The following is a 12865-nucleotide window of genomic DNA, read 5'->3' on the forward strand; positions in this document are numbered from 1 at the left end:
CCACCTCACTTGTCACCCATGGTTCCTTCACCCTACCATTCTTTATCTTCCTCACCGGGACAAATTTATCCCTTACATCCCGCAAGAGATCTCTAAACATCGACCACATGTCCATAGTACATTTCCCTGCAAAAACATCATCCCAATTCACACCCACAAGTTCTAGCCTTATAGCCTCATAATTTGCCTTTTCCCAATTAAAAATTTTCCTGTCCTCTTTGATTCTATCCTTTTCCATGATAATTATAAAGGCCAGGGAGCGGTGATCACTGTCCCCCAGATGCTCACCCACTGAGAGATCTGTGACCTGACCCGGTTCATTCCCTAGTACTAGATCTAGTATGGCATTCCCCCTGTCAGCCTGTCCACATACTGTGACAGGAATCCATCCTGGACACACTTAACAAATTCTGCCCCATCTAAACCCTTGGAACTAATCAGGTGCCAATCAATATTAGGGAAGTTAAAGTCACCCATGATAACAACCCTGTTATTTTTGCACCTTTCCAAAATCTGCCTCCCAATCTGCTCCTCTGTATCTCTGCTGCTACCAGGGGGCCTATAGAATACCCCCAGTAGAGTAACTGCTCCCTTCCTGTTCCTGACTTCCACCCATATTGACTCAAAAGAGGATCCCGCTACATTATCCACCCTTTCTGTAGCTGTAATAGTATCCCTGACCAGTAATGCCACCCCTCCTTCCCTTTTTCCGCCCTCTCTATCCCTTTTAAAGCACTGAAATCCAGGAATATTGAGAATCCATTCCTGCCCTGGTGCCAGCCAAGTCTCTGTAATGGCCACTACATCATAATTCCATGTATGTATCCAAGCTCTCAGTTCATCACCTTTGTTCCTGATGCTTCTTGCATTGAGGTACACACATTTCAGCCCTTCTACCTTACTGTCTTTACACCATTTATTCTGCTTCTCTTTCCTCAAAGCCTCTCTGTATGTTAGATCTGGCTTTACTCCATGCACTTTTTTCACTGCTCTATCGCTCTGGGTCCCATCCCCCTCGCAAATTAGTTTAAACCCTCCAGAACCATGCTAGCAAACCTACCTGCAAGGATATTGCTCCCCCTCGAGTTCAGGTGCAACCCATCCAATCTGTACAGGTCCCACCTTCCCCAGAAGAGATCCCAATGATCTAAAAATCTAAAACCCTGCTCCCTGCACCAACTCCTCAGCCATGCATTCAATTGCCATCTCCTCCAATTCTTACCATCTCTGTCACGTAGCACTGGCAGCAATCCTGAGAACACCACCCTTGAGGTCTTATTCTTCAGCCTTCTGCCTAATTCCCAAAACTCACACTTCAGGACCTCATCCCTCTTGCTGCCTATGTCGTTGGTCCCAACATGTATCACGACTTCTGGTTGCTTTCCCTCTCGTACCAGGATGTCGTGCACCCGGTCAGAGACATCCCGGATCCTGGCACCCGGGAGGCAACAAACCATGCGGGTGTCCTTCTCACGTCCACAAAATCTCCTGTCTGCTCCCCTGACTATAGAGTCTCCAATGACGACAGCTCTCCTCTTCTCCATCCCACCCTTCTGCACCACAGGGTCAGACTCAGTGCCAGAGGCCCTGCCACTGTGGCTCACACCGTGTCCCCGCCGACAGTATCCAGGACGGTAAACTTATTATTCAGGGGAATGGCTACAGGGGTGCTCTGCACTACCTGTCTGCACACCTTTGCTTTCCCCCCTCTGACTGTCACCCAACGACCTGTTTCCGACAGCCTAGGTGTGACTACCTCCCTGTAGCTCTCATCTATGACTGCCTCATTCTCCCTTATGAGTCAAAGGTCATTCAGCTGCTGCTCCCGATTCCTTACACGGTCTTCCAGATGGCCCAGCCACATGCACTTCTGGCAGATGTGACTCTGCAGGAGAGGGGAGTTCCCCCAAGACTGCCACATCTCACGTGAGAGGCACATCACCAACTCAGGAGGCATTGTAAAGACTAACTGCGAGCTAGCTTGTCCTCCACCTCTTCTCATCGAAGACTCTTGAGTCAAAGCCTCAAGGCTCCACTCCTTCACTGGCCCACTCACTCACTGGCCACTTCGCTTGAGCTATCCCTCTATTTATCTGTTTGAGCTTTTCAAAATGTTTGGTCACCTGACCTCGACTGCCCAATCAGCTGCTTTCTGCTGAGTCTGAGCTATTCAAATCTTGATTGTCTAATTAACGGCTTACTGCTGATCTATTCAAATCTTGATTGACTTTATTGCACAGACCAACTGCCAAAACTGCCAGAATCTCTTGAGTCAAAGCCTCAAAGCTCCACTCCTTCACTGGCCCACTCACACTCTGGCCGCTTTCCACTGACTGCTTCGCTTGAGCTATCCCTCGATTTATCTGTTTGAGCTTTTCAAGATGTTTGGTCACCTGACCTCGACTGCCCAATCAGCTGCTTTCTTGTTTAAGCTGTATTAAACATGTATTTTTAATTAAACTGCCACTCCTTGATCACTGAAGAGCAAATATTTGAACAAAATAATGAAAACAAAAGGAAATCATTGTAAACTGTTCACTCATTGAGCCTAATCTGCCATTAAGTACCACCAGGCCTGATCCTCTATCTCAGCAGTATAGTCCTGTGCTCTTCCCATACCCCTTAATGATTTTTGTGCTTGGAAATCTATATATATGTATCCTATAAATTGATATCCACCAGTAGCAGAGAAATCCACAGGCTTACCACCCTCTCAGTGAAGCATTTTGTCTTTATCTCAGTTCTAAATACCTCACTCATATCCTGAGAGTGTGACCCCGTAATTCTATATGCCTCACACAATGGAAACATCCTGCATCCAGTCTATTCAGCCCTACAGAAAATTGTATGATTCAAGAGATCTCTGTTTATATGACAATCTCACCATTTCAGAAATTAGTCTGGAGAATCTTTGTTGCACTTCCTCAATGGCAAACACATCCTTTCTATGGGTAAATTTTATGCTTTTATCCAAGATAACCAGTATTTGTAGATTTTTTTTTGTTTCTGCATTATTGATGTTTTACTCAATTTTAGTGTCAAGGAGCCAATGAAAGTGATGAGAGTGGTGTAAAACATTAAATCCACAGTTTTGTTATAAGATACTTAAGGAGCAAAGCAAAGATTCTGTTTTTTTTCTGGTCCTATATATACTCCATCTGATTGCACAGTAAAGTTGTTAAAATTAAGTTAAAATTAGTGCTTTAAAGGAGGAAAATAGAAATATTTGTAGTTTTGAACATTACAGCTGAAATAGACCCCATACTGACAACTTGCATCACTGGATAATGATAAATTGTAAGCTCCTAGGCCAATTTTATCTTTCCAAGTTGAAGAACTGAGGTTGGTGTAGGTTGGAACTTCCTCATTAAAGCATAGGAGAATGAGATGATCTCATACAGGTGTATAAAATTATGAAAGGCATATACAGGGTGAATGCACAGTATTTTTCCTAGGATTAGACAAACGTGTGTTGCAGCCAATCAATATACTCTCCACGACACATCTATAGAGGTTTGTCAAAGTTTTACATGTCATGCTGAATCTTCATAAACTCCTAATGAAGTAGAGGTGCTGCCGTGCTTTCTTCCTACCTCTGTATCCCAGAAATATGGTACAACAGACAACAGTATGAAATGTTCCTTGGTTTAAAATAAGAAATTTACCAGACAATTCAGATTTTCAAAGAACTATAGTTTATTATTTGATCAAATAAAATGAAAGGGATCAGATGAAATGTGTACTCTAGAACTTTTCTATATATTTATTGCCTTTACAAATCAAAGGAACAGGAAGAGCTTCTTTATCCTGTCTCCCTATTGGGATGGGTTGTAATACACATTTATGTTTTTCTGCTACCATTTCAGAAGCTCTTTTGTTCAAAGATTTTTTGAATAGCTTCATCTGCAAATCTTCTAAATCAATAAATGGTTCATGGCGTGGTGCTCCTGAAAGTAAATGCAAACACCATAGTTTAGGGAATGACTCTGGGCTTCTCCTCTATAATCACTCAATTGAGTGGAATAATTTGGCTGAAAGATGAACTGAAAAGTAATTTTGTGTATCCAGGTTCCCTCCAATCTTGTATTGAAGTTATGTCAGTCAATTTGCAAACTCCAAACTAAAACTTCAAAATGAAAGCTGAGACATTCAGGAATTCACATTACAAACAATGAGAGGCTAGTATTTTTGAAATGCATAAAGATGGACAAATCCCTGAGGCCTGACCAAATGTGTCCTAGGGCATTTGGGAAAGTAGGAGAAGAATCACTAGAACCCTGCCAGAGATATTTCTCAGGTGAGGTGCCATAAGAATGGAGGGCAGATATTACAGTGGATTCTGGTTAATTGAGACAGCTGCTTATTTGGAACATCTCTAACAAAAACTAATCAAGAAAATAATCGAGATTCCCTTCATTTATTTGGGACTCCATGCTGCTTATTTGGATCAGGGGACTGTTGCCAAACAGTTTCTAACTAGCATCAGTTACATGCACTTGTGTGGCTGTTAGGCACTACTCCGTGTTTGGAGTGAACAGTTTTTTAAGTAGTGTCAGTTGCGAGTATTTGTGTTCAAAAAACAATGAGTTATGTCACTGATAGTTGATGAGAAATAAGCAGCAAGACAATTCAAAACTGTTTTGTTCACTGCGTTTTCAAGCATTCAGTATTAGATATTCCAGAAACAGCCAGCAGTGAAAATGAAACAATTTCACTACTTCAATAAGTTAGGAACTATGAAGAATTTGAAGGTATCGACAATCATCTTGAATATTACAATGAAATTGAACATTTAGAGGATGCATTGTATGAAGTTTATTATCTGCAGTATGTGTCTGCACTGATTCTGGTGAACGCAGCAGGCCAGGCAACATCTCTAGAGGTGCTGCCTGGCTTGCTGCATTCACCAGCAACTTTGATGTGTGTTGTTTGAATTTCCAGCATCTGCAGAATTCCTCATGTCTGTACTGATTCTGTTCATTTATCTTCAATCAAAAGAACACAGGAACCTACACTGGATGAATTCCTCCATTGATAAATATCAGGACCCAATACACAGTTTTATAGTACTGTAGTGGTATTGTCAATGTTCTAATTTGTTCTGTATTTCATTTAAATACATAATTTGTTACTCAGTTAAACAGTAGTTTGTCTTTTTTTATACTTTTAAAATATTCCCATTAAACTTTGGCTGGCTGGGGCAAAATGTACCAATTAACTGCAATCCTCTGTATTGTGCTTTTATTTTAGGAGGGCTGCAGGGACAAACAGGAAACTACCATCAGGGATGGGAAAATTACTAGAGAGAATTCTGAGAGGCGGGATCTACCTGAATTTCGAAAGGCAAAGGCTGATAGGTGATTGTTAGCTTGGGCATGTGTGTGGGAAGTCATCATCTTATGAATTAGGTTGAGTTTTGAAGAGGTGACCAAGAGGATTGACAAGGGCAAAGCACTAGATACTGTCTACATGGACTTTGGCATTGTGTTTGACAAGGTCCCACATGGTAGGCTGGTCCAAAAGGTTAGACAATGTGGGATCCAGGATCAGCTTACCAATTGAATACAAAATTGGTTTAGTGGAAAGACTCAGATAGTGCTTGAGGGTTGTTTTTCAGATTGAAGGCCTGTGTCTTATACAACAGGGATCAGTGCTGGGTCCACTGGTGTTTGTCATCTATATTAAAGATTTACATGAGAATGTAGTTGGCATGGTTTGCAAGTCTGCAGATGACAACAAAATTGGTGGTATAATGGAAAGTGAAATGGTCATCTATGATTACAATAGGATTTGGATCATCTGGAAAACTGAGCCAAAGAATGGAGGTGGAATATAACTTGGACAAGTGCAAAGTGTTGCATTTTGAGAAGTTAAAGCAAGACAGGACTTAAGCAGTAAATGGCAGAGACCTGGAGAATATTTTAGAACAGAGAGACCTAGGAATGCAAATACATAGTTTCATGAAAATGGCAACATAGATCAATAGGATGCTGAAAAAGGTGTTTGGCACTGAGTACAAGAATTGGTACATAATGCTACAACTACATGAGAGGTAGGTAAGACCACACTTACTGTGTGCAGTTCTGGTCATCTAGATTTAAGGAGGATGTCATTTAGCTAGAAAGGTTGCAGAAAAGATTCACAAGGTTCTTTGCTAGACTGGAAGGTTTAAATTATAAGAATAGGCTGTTTTTCACCCCCCCCCCCACCCCCCAGCATGTAAGCAATGGTGGCCTGATAGATCTACAGTTTATAAAACTATGGGGAGTATAGATAAGGGAAATAGGTTCACAATCCTTTTCCTAGGATAGGGGAATCTGAAACTATAAGGCATAGATTTATCGTGAGATGGGAGAGATTTAAAGAGGATCTCAGGGCAACTTTTTCACACAGTGAGTGGTGTGTGTGTGGAAAGAAGAAGTGATTGACAGAGGTTGACAATGACATTTAAAAGACCTTTGCAACAGGAACGTGGATAGAAAAATTTTACAGGGATATGGGCCAAATGCAGGCAAATGGGACTAGCTCAGGTAGGTAACTTGGTCAGCCTACTTGGACAAATTGGACAGAGGGCCTGCTTCCACACTGTGTAAGTCTATGATCCTAACTCCACGCTTACCTGCTAGTGTTGACCGTTGACTGTGTAGATAGAATGAAGATGATTTGCTGTTTAATACAGAGCTTCGAACTGGATATGTTTTGTCAAGTGATACCCTTCTTTTCTTCATTTTTTTTTGTGAAAATAGCATTGAGAGGGATTGTGGCGTGTGTTCACGTACCATAGATTTTTTCTTTGATTGCTTAATCCCGTGATCAAATTGGTTATCAAGTTTTGTGAGCCAGTCATATTGCAGTTTGGGTTTTTGTGTGGCCTGTGGATTTTTATACATTTTGAGTCTGGTCATGTTGCATTCAAAAGTGCTTCGTGGAGGGCACTTTATAAGTATAGTTCTTTTGGGTGAAGTAATTCCAATAGTTCTGTTTCCCAGTGATTTTTCATCTTTGGTAAGTTGATTCTGATGGGTAGTTTGTTTCTCTGTCGTGAGTAGCAGGACCTTTTCTCCTTTTGTTACTTTTTCTACACGTTTCTGTTCACTGTAAGGCTTTGGTTGTCCTGCAGTTAACCGTTCAATGGCAAGTAATAACTCTGACACCTAAAGACAAATACAGACTGGGTTTCCATTAACTGAAATCTTGAAGAGATCAACTTTCCTGATATTGTCATTTTTAACAACTGTTGTATCATAAAGAAACACTATTGTATTTTAGTTTACCCAGCAACAAATCCAACTACAACAGATAAGAAACTTCACACCAACTGCTTAAGTTTCTGAAAAATATGCATTTAAGTAATATACTATGTTGTACATTTTGTTCCCATGCTCTACAATTTGCATCTTAAATCCATTTGATAAATTACATCATACTCTAGTATGCCCTTAAACCTCCTTTGGCTTAATGTCAAACTTTGTGTAATTAAGTTTTCAAAATAAACAAAAGTATAAAAGTTTAGTTAAATGTATTTCAACTGAACAGGACTTTATCGGTCCAGTTTAGTGAGAACAATGACTTACTCGATGATCTTTAAATGAAGGTAAAGACAAAGCGTCTTCACTTCTTGTGTGACCTGTAGTAATGTGACACATTCATATCTATCGGTGGCATTTTTCTTCTATGACTGTGGACCATATTTTAAGCCTGGATTTATAAAAACTCATTTAAGATGTTTGCTCAGAATGGTCTATGGACAAACTGAGTGCCAGGATCAATTCTAGTTGATGCAAAATAAACAAACATTATTTGACTGTGATGATATATAAGCAGTCAAAAACAATAGGCATGGTGATGGCATATTAAGGTGGAAGTTAAAACATTGGCCCAGAAATTTAATTATGTCCTGAGAACAAAGTGAAATCAATTTGACTTTCATTAAAATACAGGTAGGACTAGTACAAATAACAACTTAAAGGAAGACCTGCTGTATTGCTGAAGTTTTAGATATTTATTTAGTGGCATATACACTCTGTGGCCACTTTATTAGGTACGGGTGTATGTTTGCGGTCTTCTGCTGCTAGCCCATCCACTACAAGGTTCAACACGTGCACACCACTGATGTAACGTGTGGTTATTTGTAGTGTCACCTTCCAATCTGCCCATTCTCTCATTAACAAGGCATTTGCCCACAGAACTGCTGCTCACTGAATGTTATTTTTGATTTTCGCTCCTTCCTCTGTAAACTCTAGAGACTGCTCTGTCTGAAAATCCCAGGAGATCAGCAGTTCCTGAGATGCTCAAACCACTCCCTCTGGCACCAACAATCATTCCACGATCAAAGTCACTTGGATCACATTCCTCTGGGTTCCCCCCCTCCCCCTTTTCCTTCTCTCTGGGCCTCCTGTCCCATGATCATCTCATATCCCTTTTGCCAATCACCTGTCCAGCTCTTGGCTCCATCCCTCCCCCTCCTGTCTTCTCCTATCATTTTGGATCTCCCCCTCCCCCTCCCACTTTCAAATCTCTTACTAGCTCTTCCTTCAGTTAGTCCTGACGAAGGGTCTCGGCCTGAAACATCGACGGTACCTCTTCCTAGAGATGCTGCCTGGCCTGCTGCGTTCACCAGCAACTTTGATGTGTGTTGCTTGAATTTCCAGCATCTGCAGAATTCCTCGTGTTTACGTCTTCCCCATTCTGATGTTTAGTCTGAACAACTGAACCTCTTGACCATGCCTACATTGAGTTGCTGCCACATGATTGGCTGATTAGATATTTGCATTAATAAGCAGGTGTACAAGTATACATAAGGAAGTGGCCACTGAGTATACATTGTGATTATATCTTTATTTAGAACTAAACATAGTAATTTGTATTCTAATTCTCTAGTCATTTTATAGACACCCCTTAAAACAAAACATGATTTTGGGATTTCGGCTATGTTCTAGTGTACCAAACTTAAAAACAAACAAATTTCTGGAGGAGATCACCAGTTATTATTTCATTTAATGTTTCCACATCCAGTTTACATCTTATACAAAACTCTAATATCCTTCAAACTGTGTTTTTCTCTGTTAAACTTGAACTTGTCAAAAGTACCACCCATCTCCAGTTACCAATGCCTAAAGATGCTTCATCTTAACGTGCTTCATTATTAAGTTTACAATTATGGAGTTATGTCCATATATTACCAAAATGTCAAAAGCTGACAGAATGAAATGTTTTAATATTCAATGTTCAAAAACTTCTTTGTACCAGGTCTCTTTGATTAACTTCCCAAGAAGATACTTAAGGCAATTATTTTTCATGAGAGCTCTATCACTGGAAATGGTTTAGTGGTACTCCAATACATCAATCATTACATAGGCTTCCTGCAGTTAAATTTCATTGTCCTTATTCATAAGATAGTGTTTTAGTACAGTTGAATTTCGTATGGAGCATGAACTGCCTTAGTGCTTGGCCTACTCAATTACTACAACTTCAGCAGAAACCCTGTTGATGTGTACAGATAGTTCATTGTTCTACTGAAGTTAGACATACATGAACATTCAGTGTGAAGAATCTAACATTTAAACTTTTATTCCTACTTAATTGAGAGGCACACTTTAAAAAAAAACTACTTCCAAAATGATAAATTACATTCAGAATGCATTTCAGTTGAACTTTGCATTATTTTTTTTTTCTTCATTTCACTGCTGGAATTGTTGATGAGATGTTCTGTGACACATACTTTAGTAGCTATATTTTTTTTGTAAATGAGTTGTTGTCTCCCTTCATTTGTTTATTACATTAGTGCTTCATGTTTGAGGGTTATGGCTGGAACTGTACTTTAAGTGGTGTGTATTAGGCCTCAGGTAGACCTAGTTTTCATTCAGGATGGTCATTTATTGCAAATGAGATTTCAGACTCCCACTGGATCTCTTATTTTGAGATGATAAAAAAAAGGGGTGAATACTTATTTCAGTGATAGGGCCTGGGCACCAGTTACTTACTACACCAATATACTGGCACAGGCTTCTGATTTGCAATGAGTGTGCATGTTTTATCTGTCGTATTGGAGATATAAATGCTGCAATGGAATTCTAAACAAGGTAATACATTTCTAGGTTGGAATCCTTCAATTAACTAAATGGAGTGACTATCTTTTCTCATGACTCCATCTGTCTTATCCAACAAGGAAGTAAACTATTTGTTGTCTGAATGCATTATTTACATCTAGTGTTGTGTTATTGCTCTCTTTTAAAGTTCCTGGGAAACTGATTTCCCTGGGAATTTTCCACTTCCCACTCTACAACAGTAGAACTGAAGTGAGGCTGCTGTTTGAGACAGAACTATAAAATGGAGGCACAGGTATATGCGCCCAAGCCAAAATTATAACACATTATGCAAAACACAAATTAATGGGTCAAAAGTTACTTAATATTAGTTAATTATATATTAATTTGGCACCTTCCTTGATACTTACCCTAAACGAAGAATATTCATTTTCTGTGTTCTCTTTGTTGCTTTCTTCCTCTTCATTTTCCTTCATTCCAAAGTTCTCCAAGTATTCAGTAATTAGCCGTTCCTTCAGCAAGCAACCAATATAAAATTAGTACAACATAATGAAAATTAACAGGCAATACTGCTTTTAATAATTGAATTACTATAAATTTTACATTTACTGTAATTTGCTACATAACTATTTTATTAGCAATACAAATGAAAATGAGACTTTAGTTTCCTTTTATTTGGCAGCATTGTTTATTGATAACTGCAAATAACGAAAAAAGAACTATGTCCAATAAAGAATTCAAATGATATGAATTTGTACAGTTTGGATTAATTAACAAAATGCAACTGATTAACATGTAAATAGTTGTAACTTTAACATTACATAACAAATTCTCGCTGTTAGTGAGAATTACTTGAGGCTTAAAAGGCACTGGTGGGGCTTCACTTGGAGTATTATGAGGAATTTTGGGCACCTTATCTAAGAAAGGATGGGCTGACATTGGAGAAGGTTCAAAAAAGGTTTATGAAATGATTCCAGGATTGAAAGGATTATCATGTGAGGAACCTTTGATGGCTGTGGGCATGTACTCTCTGGAATTCAGTGAGGGTGGGATCTCGTTGAAGCTTATTGAATATTGAAAGGTCCCAATAGAGTGGATGTGGAGAGGATGTTTCCCATAGTGGTGTAGTCTAAGACTAGAGAACACAGCCTCAGAATAAGGGACATCCATTTAGAACAGAGATGAGGAGGAATTTCTTTAGCCAGTGAGTGGTAAATCTGTGGAATTCATTGCCACAAGCAGCTTTGAAGACCAAGTCATTGGGTACATTTAAGACAGAGGTTAATAGGTTCTTGATTAGTCAGGGCATGAACGGTTTTGGAGAGAAGGCAGGAGATTGGGGCTGAGAGGGAAATAGATCAACCATGATGAAATGATATGAAATTATCCAGAAACGTGGAACATTAATAACTGCTTGTAAGCTATAAATTTCAGTTGTAATAACCTGTAATCACCCACTTTTACACTAATTCTACCCATACGCATTTTATTCTTCCCATCTTCTTATCAACTTCCCCCAGATTCTAGCACTCACCTACACACTAAGAGCAATTTACCGTGGCCAATTAATGTACCAACCCACAGATTTTTGGGATGTGGGTGGAAATCTATTCAGTTACAAGAAGAACATACAACTCCACACATGCGGTCAAGATTCTGCTATCTAACACCACTACTCTGCCAGGTAAGTGATCATAACATGTCTCTTGATGTACACATCCCATCAGTGAAACAACTTCAGCCTTATATCTAACACACACTTACCTAGCACCGTACGAGGAAATGCATGAATAGATTGTCCAAGGTTTTCAAGCCTCTAGGTCGTACGTGTAACAGGATAGGCTTTGTTAAGTAAACTCATTACATTTCTTATAACAAGTTCTTGCTGGTCTACTTCTTACTGCATGCCTACCCAGTTAGGAGAGCACATTCCAGAGGCTACATAGTCCTGTGTCTTTGTATATCATAGTCATTACGTTCCTGAGCTACAGCTTTGTTGTGAACAACCTTTGATATACAGTATCATTTTTCATACTCCAGTGAACTCCTACTCTTTCAATACCCCCTACTGTGATGAAACAGCTCAAACCAAACAACTCTGACACTATTAACATAATCTATGTAAGCCTGTTTTTACAGAAAACTGTGCCTTTAATTCCTGAATTCTTCCTTTTCAATGTTGTCAGTAGCAATGAGGGAAAAAGATAACTTTGGAAACAGTTTGAAAAAATCAGAAAAAGCAGTGTGTATTGCTTTTTGTGTTAAAATGATTTCTAAATATATACATAGAATCCTCTCAAACTCATTCCTCCACACGTTGATGTAATCACATCTGGTTATCTTTTGCCCTCCTAAAAGTCTAAGTAAATTGACTCTCTCTCCCTCTCTCTTATATATATATATATATATATATATATACACACACACACCTTGCCATTAATAAGATACCAGGCCAGCACTGGTTGCTGCTGAACATCACTGGTTACTGACTTCTAACCAGAATAATACAGTTCCACCATTACCCACTGTTTTCTATGGGCAAACTAATTCTGAATCCAGACTACCAAGTCACAGTTGATCCCTTGCATCATAATTTTTTTTGGAGCCTACCATAAAGGACTTGACAAGTGCCTGACTGAAATCCATGTAGACAGTATCTATTGTGCTATCCTCATCAATCATTTCCATCACCTCCTCAAAAAAATCAAGTTTCTATGACATAACCTGTCTTGCACAAAGCAACGCTGACTGTCCCTGGCCAGCCTATGTTTTTACAAAATTTACTCCTCATGTATGTAAAGGATGTAAGAAGTAGTCAA

At 39.4% G+C, this 12865-nt stretch overlaps 1 protein-coding gene across 7 annotated transcripts in view; it reads right to left on the reverse strand.

The window, feature by feature from the left end:
- Positions 1-3692: 3692 nt before the first annotated feature.
- The window catches only part of isca1 (iron-sulfur cluster assembly 1), a 39339-nt gene continuing 30166 nt past the window's right edge, over positions 3693-12865 (reverse strand). For 6 of the 7 annotated variants that reach the window (XM_072281619.1, XM_072281620.1, XM_072281618.1 and 3 more), the window contains 3 exons: positions 10457-10558; positions 6620-7154; positions 3693-3947 (listed from right to left, as the gene is read on the reverse strand). In XM_072281619.1, the coding sequence (XP_072137720.1) occupies positions 3745-3947; positions 6620-7154; positions 10457-10558 (840 nt within the window). In that variant the 3' untranslated portion in view covers positions 3693-3744. Of the gene's footprint in view, positions 3948-6619; positions 7155-10456; positions 10559-11810; positions 12444-12865 lie in introns of those variants that run through there. The other variant, XM_072281621.1, reaches the window with a different exon arrangement.

Source organism: Mobula birostris, chromosome 17 (assembly GCF_030028105.1).
Source record: "Mobula birostris isolate sMobBir1 chromosome 17, sMobBir1.hap1, whole genome shotgun sequence".
In the NCBI taxonomy this organism is placed as follows: Eukaryota; Metazoa; Chordata; class Chondrichthyes; order Myliobatiformes; family Myliobatidae; genus Mobula; species Mobula birostris.